The sequence below is a fragment of the Apium graveolens genome, unplaced genomic scaffold (genome assembly GCF_009905375.1).
Source record: "Apium graveolens cultivar Ventura unplaced genomic scaffold, ASM990537v1 ctg6613, whole genome shotgun sequence".
Taxonomy (NCBI): domain Eukaryota; kingdom Viridiplantae; phylum Streptophyta; class Magnoliopsida; order Apiales; family Apiaceae; genus Apium; species Apium graveolens.
This window is the reverse complement of record NW_027419635.1, coordinates 15,387-26,671: the sequence shown is the minus strand read 5'-3', so window position 1 is coordinate 26,671 and position 11,285 is coordinate 15,387. Positions and strand designations below refer to the sequence as shown.

The window sequence follows — 11,285 nt, the reverse complement described above, 5'->3', positions numbered from 1 at the left end:
AGTGAGATTTACAAAGCCTGGAAAGTAACCCCAAGGTAGATGATCCTCAAAGACAGGACGCGCCCTTAGAGAGTGAAAATGAACGTGAGGTTGAGGCTCCTCAAAAGAAGGACGCACCCTCCATGTTTGTAAAGAATAATTCTCCTCTAACTGAGGACGCATCCTCCACACCTGCAATGCATGAAACTATGCCTTATCCTGAGGTGGATGCTCCTAGCTGTAAGGATGCGCCCTCAAGTGCAAGAATGGAAGTGGAAGACCCCGGGACTTTGATTTCAATATGGATCCTAGGATCCCTATGCCTGCCGAGAAAACGGGGCCAGCTGAGGACACAATATCTATTCCAATCAATAAAGATGACCCAAGCAAGATTTTGAAAGTAGGATCTCAGTTAAGTTATGAGATGAGTGAAAGGCTCACCCGTTTTTTGATTAAAAATCTCGACGTCTTTGCATGGAGTCATTCAGACATGGTTGGGATCGACCCGGGAATAATATGTTATCGATTGAACATCTTCCCTAACTGCACGGGCGTACGACAAAAGTGTCGCCCGGTGAGCGGAGAAAGAGCGATAACATTAAAGGAGGAGGTAGATCGACTGTTGGAAGTTGGGTTAATTAAGGAATCTTTCTACCCCGAGTGGCTCGCAAATCCGGTGCTTATGAAAAAACCAAATGGGAAGTGGAGGACGTGTATAGATTTCACAAATCTTAATAAAGCCCGCCCGAAGGATAGTTTTCCACTCCCACAAATTGATCAGTTGGTCGATGCGACGGCAGGATATTCCTTGTTGAGCTTCATGGATGCATACTCCGGTTACAATCAAATTCCAATGTACGGCCCCGATCAGGAACATACATCATTCATGACCGATAGAGGGTTATATTGTTATATAGGAATGCCATTTGGATTGATCAACGCAGGCGCGACTTACCAACGGTTGGTAAATATGATGTTTAAAAATCAGATTGGAAAGACCATGGAGGTGTATGTAGATGACATGTTGGTTAAATCGAAGGAGCCAGATGATCATATCAAGCACCTGATGGAAATGTTTAACATTCTAAGGAGGTTTCGCATGAAGTTGAACCCACAGAAGTGCGTATTCAGTGTTGAGTCAGGCAAGTTTCTTGGATTCATTGTCAATCATAGGGGAATTAAAGCTAACCCTGCGAAGATCAAGGCACTGCTAGACATGAAGTCTCCCATGAGTGTAAAGCAGGTGCAAAGCTTAACCGAAAGAATCACTGCGTTGAATCGATTTGTCTCCAAATCATCTGACAGATGTAAGGAATTCTTTAAGGCGATTAAGGTGGCAGGGAAAGACTTTGTGTGGACACCAGAATGCGAGGAAGCTTTCAGGAGGATTAAAGAGCAACTGGGGAATCCTCCCATATTGTCAAAACCATTGGGTGGAGAGTCTTTAATCTTATACCTTGCAGTTTCGGAGTATTCAATCAGTGCAGTATTGGTGAGAGAAGAGGATGCACAGCAGTCTCCAGGGTATTATGTAAGTAAGCGGCTGCATGATGCAGAGACTCGCTATATCAGAATGGAAAAGTTGGTTTATGCCTTAATTCTCCCATCAAGGAAGTTGTGCCCATATTTCCAAGCACATAGAATTGAAGTCCGTACAACATATCCTCTGCGACAAGTCCTTCACAAACCAGAATCATCGGGAAGGATGTTGAAATTGGTTGTGGAGTTGGGACAGTTTGACTTGGAATACATGCCTCGCATAGCAATCAAAGGGCAGGCCCTAGCTGATTTCTTGTTAGAATTTATTCTGAAGCTGATGATAAGGCTCTGGCGGTGTTACACCCGTCTCATCCTGAAGAAGTTTTAGAAGAATTTCCATATCCCTGGTGGATTTTACATATGGATGGAGCAGTTAACAATGGAGGAGCAGGCGCGGACATAGTGCTTATATCTCCGGAGGGCCATCATCTGATGAGCGCAATTCACTTTAAATTCTATGCAACGAATAATGATGCGGAATATGAAGCACTGATTAATGTCCTAAATATCGCTTTGGAAATGGGAGTGCGGAATCTAATTGCAAAGAGCAATTCCGAGTTGGTGGTGAACCAAGTAAATGGGGGGTTTCAAGCTCGAGGACCGCGAACGGAACTATACTTGAGGTGCACGCAGCGGATAATTCTAAAGTTCAAAGAGGTTAGATTGGAATGTGTACTGCGAGAAAAGAACAGTAATGCGGATGCTTTGGCAAAAATGGGGTCCCAGCAGGAGGCCGTGTTGTTGGGATCTATACCCTTAAAAATCCAAGAGATTCCTAGCATCCCGGAGGTCGAAGTGATGCAAGTAGATGAGGCTCCCAAGAAAACTTGGATGACGCCCATCATTGCCTACATTCACAAAGGAACAGTCCTTGAGGATAAGTTTAAGACCCGATGACTCCGCTACCAAGCAGCGAGGTATGTGGTGTATGATGAAGTTTTATATAAGAGAGGCTTCAATCAGCCGCTGCTTAGATGTGTTGATGAAGAATAAGGAAATTATATTTTGAGGGAAGTACATGAAGGAATTTGTTGTAATCACTCGGGGGGTAGCTCGTTGGCGATGAAGGTTCTACGCCAAGGTTATTATTGGCCTACGATGAAGGAGGATGCTACGAATTTTGTTAGAGCATGTGATCACTGCCAACGCTTTGCAAATTACTCATCTATGCCAGCGACGCTGTTAACACCTATGCTGAGTCCATGACCATTTGCCATGTGTGGGATTGATCTTATTGGGGAGTTACCCAAGGCTAAAGGAGATGTCAAGTATGCGGTGGTTGCAGTTGATTACTTTAATAAGTGGGCAGAAGCTATGCCACTGGTGACTATCACCGCGAAGATAATCAAAGACTTTGTCTTCAACTCCATTGTGTGTAGGTTTGGGATACCTTATAAACTTTTCTATGATAACGGGAACCAGTTTGATAGCAAGGAATTACGACAACTGTGTGAGGATTTGAAGATTAAGAAGGAATTCACGACAGTCTATCATCCGCAGAGTAAAGGACAAACAGAGGCTATAATAAAATAATAAAGCATACCCTCAAGACCAAACTAGAGGAACACAAAGGGAATTGGCCCGAAGAACTCCCAAAAGTGTTGTGGTCCTACAACACTACTCCCAGATCTACTACGGGAGAATCTCCGTTTATGCTCACTTACGGGTCTGAAGCTATGGTTCCCGTGGAAGTTGTTTCATGATCGCTTCATAGAGATCGTTACACGGAGGAAGATGCAGAAGTTAACCAGAGGCTTCACTTGGACCTTTTGGAAGAAACGAGGGAGAATTCCCAGTTAAGGCTCGCGGCATACCAACAGCGTGCTGCAAGGTACTACAACAAGAAGATAAAGGGACAACTGCTAAAGGTAGGGGATATGGTGCTCAGGAAGGTGATGCCAAACACAAAGAATCCCCAGCATGGAGTATTTGGGGCTAATTGGGAAGGACCATACAGGATAAAAGCAATCTTATGGAAGGGGACTTATCACCTTGAAGACTTGGAAGGGAAGTTGGTTCCGCGAGCATGGAATGCGGAGCATCTCCGAAAGTATTATCAGTAAGGTGCGGCTTTGGCCCCTTACATATTATGTTTATATTTTCAGTTATATACTCAGGGCTGTCCCCGAATCATAGACTAGAAGCAATAAAATTCCTCCTAGCTTAGGGGGTAGTGCATGCACTATCTACCTTAGAACTAGTTGAAGGATCATATTTTTGAATAAATTCCCCACAGAGCATAATAGCCACTGGACCGATGCACTTTTGACACTGGAGCGCATTATTCAATAAAAACTTTGAACATTCAAAACTTTTTGTCATTTGAAAAATGAGTACGATATGACGTGTCCTGAGATCAAGACGCGTCCTCAATAGTATAATTTCCATAAAAATATATTACCAGACAGAGAAAATGAGGTTGATGCTCCTGTTAGTAAGACGCACCCTCCTAGAGCAATGCCCCACTTTTAACATTTCATGAAATGGGATTAAAAAAGTGAAGTTAAAGTAATTTCTAAAGTAATCTCATGCCCCTGGAAAAGTAGTCCAAAAAACAAGGCATGTCCAAAAGTGAGGACGCGTCCACTATCTAATTCTCAATGTAAAATGATACCATAAGCATGGGTGATGTAATTTACTTTTCAGATAAAAGGATGACACGCCCTGGCTCAGGACGCGTCCAGACTGATATCAATCACTGTATTAATTTGAGTTATCTCGAAGCACTTATTTTCTAAAAATAAAGGACGCGTCTATATATTGTGCATCACATAACAGGAATGACTGAGGATGTAAAAACAAGCTATCATACTGAGAAAAACTTAAAGTGCATAAATACATCATCCAGAAGTTTGAAATAGTCAAAATACGAATATAAATTGCAAGGCTTAAAGGGACCTGCACCCTTGGAATAGTTCAGAAAAAGTTCATAAATAAAGAAAGGTGCGTCCTAGGCAGGGGGCGCGTCCTGAGGTTTGTCCTGATCTTTTGGAGGAGAAGGTGGAGGCTGGGCTTGAAGTGGAGAAGGCACAGGGGACGCGTCATCCTCTTCCAGGCCTAGGATGATCCTTTTGCTCTTTATAGAATCTACAGCTCTGATTCTGAAATCATTCACCCATTTTTGGGTATCCTCATCAAACTTAGAGAAAGTGTATTCTGGGTCATTTGCTATGAACCCAGAACACCACTCCTCAAAGCCGGCTGCAAACCCATTCTGGTACACCAGTTTCTTCTCTTCCTTCCAGCCATGAACTCTGTCATCATTTAGAAGATCCAAGTCCAGTTGCATTTTGGAGTTTGCAGCAGTAACTTTATCAGCAGCCTTCTCCATAACAGTGATATGCCTATCAAGACGTGCCTTCTCCAGCTACAATGCAAAGATCTCAGCATCTTTTTCCTTGGTGAACAATGTAATGCTCTTTTCCAGAGATTTGATTTTGTCTTCAGCCTTGCTTTTGGCAGTATCAGTGGTCGCTAGACACGCCCTCATCCTGGAAGCCATATTAGCACTCTGCCTTGCATGCAGATGGAGTTCAGCTGCAGCCCTTACCATGGCATATTCAGTTTGCTCCTCTGTCCTGAAGGTCCAGCCTCTCACCTCATCCTCAGTAAAAGTTCCAGAAGAGGATGCGGCCAGGTATCTGAGGACAAAAGATTGATCATCTAGAACCATTTTCTAGCGCTTAGAGGGCGCGTCCTCCTTGTCTGGGATGTTCACCACGGTTGTATAAGCAATTTTTGGAGGAAGAGAGGGAACCACAACAGGTGATGGATCCTTGGTTTTTGGATCAGGTTTCGTAGGAACATGCTTGGTCCTCCCAGCTTTCAGTTTTCTGGAGGCCCCAATAGCAAATACTTTGGGAAGAGAAGTCATATCTATAAGATAACATGAAAAACATTATTCTTGGACGCATCCAGATAAGAGGACGCGCCCTTCTGATAATAAACTTATAGCAAAATGGAAAATGACAAGTATGCATGTTATGACTTTGATTAAAAATTGGAATCTTGGACCCGTCCTGGGTACTATGATGCGCCCTATATAACATGGCACGTCCTATTTGTATAAAGAAATGAGTAGCAAGTTTACAGCAATGAGTAGCATTATGAAATGGTACAGGAGATGGAGACGTAAATATAACAGCTTTATGTGAACATCAAAATTACCCATATCATAAGACAATGCGTCCTGATGATATGACGCGTCAAAAGCAAATGTATGGGCTATGAAGAAATGTATATGTATCAAACTGAGTAAAGATTATGCATGTAAAAATACATGTGTGACGTGTCCTAATTCTACGATGCGTCCTAAGTATGATAACTTTTACCCTGCTCTAGGTCTACTTGTCTGCTAATGTCAAGTTGAACTAGCTCTGTAGCATCAAGTCCCCTAGCTTTTTCAGAAGCTGTAAGGACGGGTTTACCATTGTGAAAGACACGGTACTTGCAGAGAGAACCCACTCTTGCAGACAATGCACCACCCTTTTTAGGTTGGATTCTGTGGTCATCTCTTTAAGATTAAAATGCTTTTCAACATATTTCAACACCTTTTCTGCCTTCTTCTGCCTCTTTCCAGTTAACTCTCTTTGAGTTCTTTTGTCTAAAGAGAAATAGGGATATCAGGTTAAAGAAAAAAGAAAAGAAGGTAAGAGATAGTGGACCCATCCACCAAGGAGGACGCGTGCTGATAATGTTACTTACTTGGCTCCAAGTTAAAATGCACACGGGCCCTCTTCACATCATAGAGATAAAAGAAAGGTTCTTTCCAGTCTCGTTCATGGCTGATTTTGCCTTCATTGAAACCTTTGTTATTCAACCATTTGTTGACAACAAAGAAGTGATATCCTGGAATGGATTTCCTGATGCTGAAAAAATAGCTGAATTCCTTCATAGAGGGCGCGCCTAGCTCGAGGTCTTGGTACATGATGTACGAAGCCCATGCCAGTTTGTACGAATTTGGAGATAGTTGGATTGGGGCTACATCATATCACCTCAGGATCTTCTTAATGTAAGGGTGCAAGGGTGCGCCCACACCCAGAGAAACCAGCTTGGGAGTAAGCACCATTCTGGGAATTCTTTGATTTCCTATGTTGAAGATATGCGGCCTCATCTTGCGCAGAGTGCACGCCCATATGCCCTCCATGTCATAATATTTCATATTCCACCCTATTTCCAAGTCTGTTGCGGTAGAATCAAGACCAACACATACCAATTTATGTTCTTTCTTTCTCCAGACATTTTTCTCTGCTTCGGGGAGATGATCGAGCTCTTTCCAATCGAAATCCAATTCAACATCAGATGGATCCCAATGTTCGAGGGGGGGGATCAGATTTCTGTGGAGAAACATGATATTTTTCAGGATCGGGAACCCTCTTCTCGAACTCACTCTCACTGTGAGGAGACGCGTCCTTATCATTAGACGCTTCCTGATGAGGGGACGCGCCCTGATCATTTGACGCGTTATCATCTGAGACGATCACCCGAGAAGTTGGTTGGTTGTGGGGACGATCTCACCATCGGTCCAATCCTTTATGGCTAAGTTGGTTTTGGCTGGTGGAGTTCTCTTACGTTTTAATTTCCCGCTCCTTATGCTTAGAGGGATATCATCCATAGACTCAGTACTCGAGTTCGACATAATAGAGCTCTTTGACTTATGTTCTTCAAAGCACCTGCCTCTGCCTCAAGGAATGAAGTAGTCCTATGGGACTCAGATGGTTCAGGCGTGAAGGAAATGGAAGGTGGGGAATAAATTCTAAGGCGCTTGTTGAGGACCTTGAATGGATGGAATGGAGAAGATGAAGATGCGTCCTCTAGCTGAAAAGGAAAAGAAAAAGGTGTTGAGGACGCGTCTAAGGTTTAAAGAAAAGAAAGAAATAATAAAGACGCGTCAAGAAGAAAGACATGTGTGAGCATAAGGAAAAGAAAAAGAAAGTGAAGTGACGGGACTCTATACGCTGATGTGTCCAGAAAGCCTCTCAGATAAAATAGATGACGCGTCCTCATTTGATGTGTCGAGATTAGTCTATATTAATTAGATCATGTAATTAAAAGACCACATGACGCGCCCTATACAGTGGACGCGTCATGATAATAAAAACATGGGGATTCTAATCGTTTACAATCCATTTGGGGAAAAACCTATATAACCCTAGAAACATTCAATCAGGAATCAAAGAAGCAAAATATATTGATTTAATCGATATATACATATACATACACTGTTATAACAAAGAACAGTTGTATAAAATATGGAAGTTACAAACAGTTTCTTACTTATTATAGACGATTTGCTCGGTAAAATTAAGAAATGATGAAAGATTTACATACCTTGTGAGTTGGGGAATCGATTGAGTTGAAGAAATCAAAAAATGGACGGAGGAACGACCAGATTTTTGAAATTAAAACCTCTGCTTGAACGGCGGCGATGGCGGTTGTTGAGAGAGAGGAAAATGATGATATGATTTTTATTTTTAGGGTATTTATAGAAGAGTGGTCCCGGTGACGTGTGCAACAGCTGTAACGCAACGGCTATGGAACGTTTGGATGGCGATTGATTAAAGGAAAGATGCGTTCTCCTCTAAAGACGCGTCTTGTGTTTATAAGCCAAATTTCGGTGATATTTCTAAGGATAAAAAATTCCAACTTTATTTTCAACTGCGTATGGAATTTGGGGGGTAGTTGTTATACCCAAAATTTGGTATTGGATCATGTCGGGTCAGAAACGGGTTAATTGGAATCGAATTGGGGCAAAAAGAGGAAAAATTTGGTTTTAGGCTGCAATGAACGAGGAGAGGACGCACCCTCTACACATAGGACGCGTCTATAGTTAAGTAAACCATGATTTGGGTTATTATGGGATCAAGGATTGGCATGTTAAAAGATAAGGAAGGAATCTTAAAGGGTTGAGGACGCGCCCTATGTGGTGGACGTGGCATGATACAACATGTAGTGGGTCGTGAGAGTTGGATCATTTGAAGCCGAGGTTGTCATGCCAAGGAGACCAGGACGCGTCCAGGGCTCGGGACGCGCCTTGCCTTGGCACAATTGACAAGATGGGTGTTAGATATATTTGATAATGTCATGGCTAATATGTTTTATGTTTAGCTTTCAGAATCTTACGTGAACAGGATAAATCAGTACTTAACTGTTGATCAGTACTTATACTGGAAGTCAAGGACTTAAGGATATCAGTACTTATATTATCAGGAGATAATCATCAGAAGATAGATATCAGAACTTAAGTGCTGAAGGACAATCAGATAAGGACAGTAGCTGATTAAAGGAAAGAAGATCGAGATAAACATAAGAAGAGATATGCATGAAGAAGGAATTCCGTGAAGAATGGAATACTTGGAAGAAAAGATATCTGATTGATATATTTAGGAAGCAGAATTATATTCCATATCAATTAGCGATTATCTTGTAACTGTGTAGTATATAACACAGACATAGGGTTTACACTACAAGTGTTATTCATTATTAGAAAAGATTATTCATTGTAACCCTTGCAGCTCTCGTGATATTTGTTCATCACTGAGAGGTAACAGTTCCATACTGTAACAGAGTTTATTGTTTCAATAAAGTTTGTTTTCTGTTACTTAAGTTCTTAAAGTTCGATTTGAGTGTACTATACACTGTATTCACCCCCTCTACAGTGTGTGTGTGACCTAACAATTGGTATCAGAGCCTATCTGTTAACATACATACAGTTAAAGATCCAAACACAATCATGTCGGACACAGAAACTCCAACTAAGCCTACCACAACTGAGGAACCACCAAAGACACAAATTCAGAGTCGGTATGAGACCATCAGAGTCCCCATACTGAGACCATCTGAATATCCCATATGGAAGGTAAGGATGACCATGTTCCTGGAAGCAACAGATCCAGAATACCTTGATAGAATCAAGGAAGGTCCTCACAAACCAACCAAACTCGCTGTTGCAGTTGCAGGTGAAGCAGCAAAGACCGTACCAAAGGAGAAGAGTGATTATACTGCTGAGGACATAGCATCAATTGCTAAGGATGCTAAGGTACGACACTTACTGCATAGTGCCATTGATAATGTAATGTCAAACAGGGTAATCAACTGCAAGACTGCTAAGGAGATATGGGATGCTCTGGAAACAAGGTGTCAGGGAACTGACACAATTAAGAAGAACAGGAAGACAATACTCACTCAAGAGTATGAACACTTTGACTCAAAGACTAATGAGTCATTGAATGATTTATATGATAGATTTGTCAAACTTTTGAATGATTTGTCATTGGTTGATAAAGAGTATGATCTTGAAGATTCAAACCTTAAGTTCCTGTTAGCTCTTCCTGAATGCTGGGATTTGAAGGCAACGACAATAAGAGACAACTACAATCTTGATGAAACAACTCTTGACGAAATCTATGGAATGCTCAAGACTCATGAGCTGGAGATGGAACAAAGAAGCAAGAGGAAAGGAGGAAAGTCAAGGACAGTTGCTCTTAAGGCTGAAGAAGAATTCCCCAAAGCAGCTTCCTCAAAGAAAGACAAGGGTAAAGCTCTTTTCATAAAGTCTGATACTGAGTCATCAAGTTCTGAGAGTGATGATGACTCAGATTCTGAAAGCTTGCCTGAGACTGATGCTGATGAGGAGATGATGAAGCTGTGTGCTCTTATGGTGAAAGGAATCACAAAGATTGCATACAGGAAGTTCAGGAAGGGAAAGAAGTTTTCCAGGAAAAGCATAAGTTCTGATAAGAAGAATTTCAGAAGATCTGAAGGCAGAGGAGGAAAGTCTGACAGAGGAGATTACACCAATGTTAAATGCTATAACTGTGGTGAGAAAGGCCACATATCTCCTGACTGCAAGAAGGTAAAGGGTGACAAAGGCAAGGCTCTTGTCACAAAGCAGAAAAGCTGGACAGACACCTCAGACTCTGAAAGTGAGGAGAACTATGCATTGATGGCAAATGCTGATAAAGAAAGTGCTGAGAGCAGTTCTGAAGCTGCTGAAACAAAGGTACCTCAGACTACTTATGCTTTTCATACTGATGATATTAATGAGTTGAGAAGATATCTTAAAACCATGTTTGTTAGCTATAGAGATCAAACTTTAACATGTGAAAGATTAACTTCTGAAAATCTTGCATTTAAGAAAAGGAATGATTTCTTAGAAAAAGAGTTAGTCATGTTCCATCAAACTCAGAAGGATAGAGATGATGCTTTTTATGTTAGGAATGAAGTGCTAAAATTAAATGAATCTCTAAAAACTGAGTTAGAAAAGGAAAGAGAGATTATCAGGACTTGGACTAACTCTGGCAAAACAACTCAAAATTTGCTAAGTAGTGGAAACTGGAAAGAGGGCTTAGGTTATGGAGAAGATAAGAATGATAAAGGAACTGAAGAAATTAAGCCTGTTGTTAAGCAAAAGCCAAAGTTTAAACCTGTTAAGTTTGTAACTGTAAAGTCTGAAAATGAGAAATCAGAAGTTAAAGAGGAATTAACTTCTGACAAACTAAAACAGGAAAAGACAGCTGAAGTGAACATAGGCTTAATGACAAAGAAGCAGCTTAAGCATAAGCTGAAAGATGTCAAGAATGCAAACAAGGTAAAATCACCTAGGAAAAATAGGAATGGAAAGGAAGGTGTGAATAAAAGCAATGATTATAAACCTGTTCCTGATGCTCCTAGGAAAACATGTCATAACTGTGGAAGTTCTAACCATCTGGCTTCTTTTTGCAGGAAGAATAAGAATATTAACTCCTTACCTTCAAAATCAGGAGTTA

General features: G+C 41.4%; 1 protein-coding gene across 1 annotated transcript; it reads left to right on the top strand.

Moving 5' to 3' along the window:
* The first annotated feature begins 2,733 nt into the window (after positions 1 to 2,733).
* On the top strand, positions 2,734 to 3,581 carry LOC141703407 (uncharacterized). The gene is made up of 2 exons (XM_074506947.1): positions 2,734 to 2,966; positions 3,233 to 3,581. Exons 1-2 carry the CDS (start codon positions 2,734 to 2,736, stop codon positions 3,579 to 3,581), a joined length of 582 nt encoding a protein of 193 aa, XP_074363048.1.
* Positions 3,582 to 11,285: the final 7,704 nt, after the last annotated feature.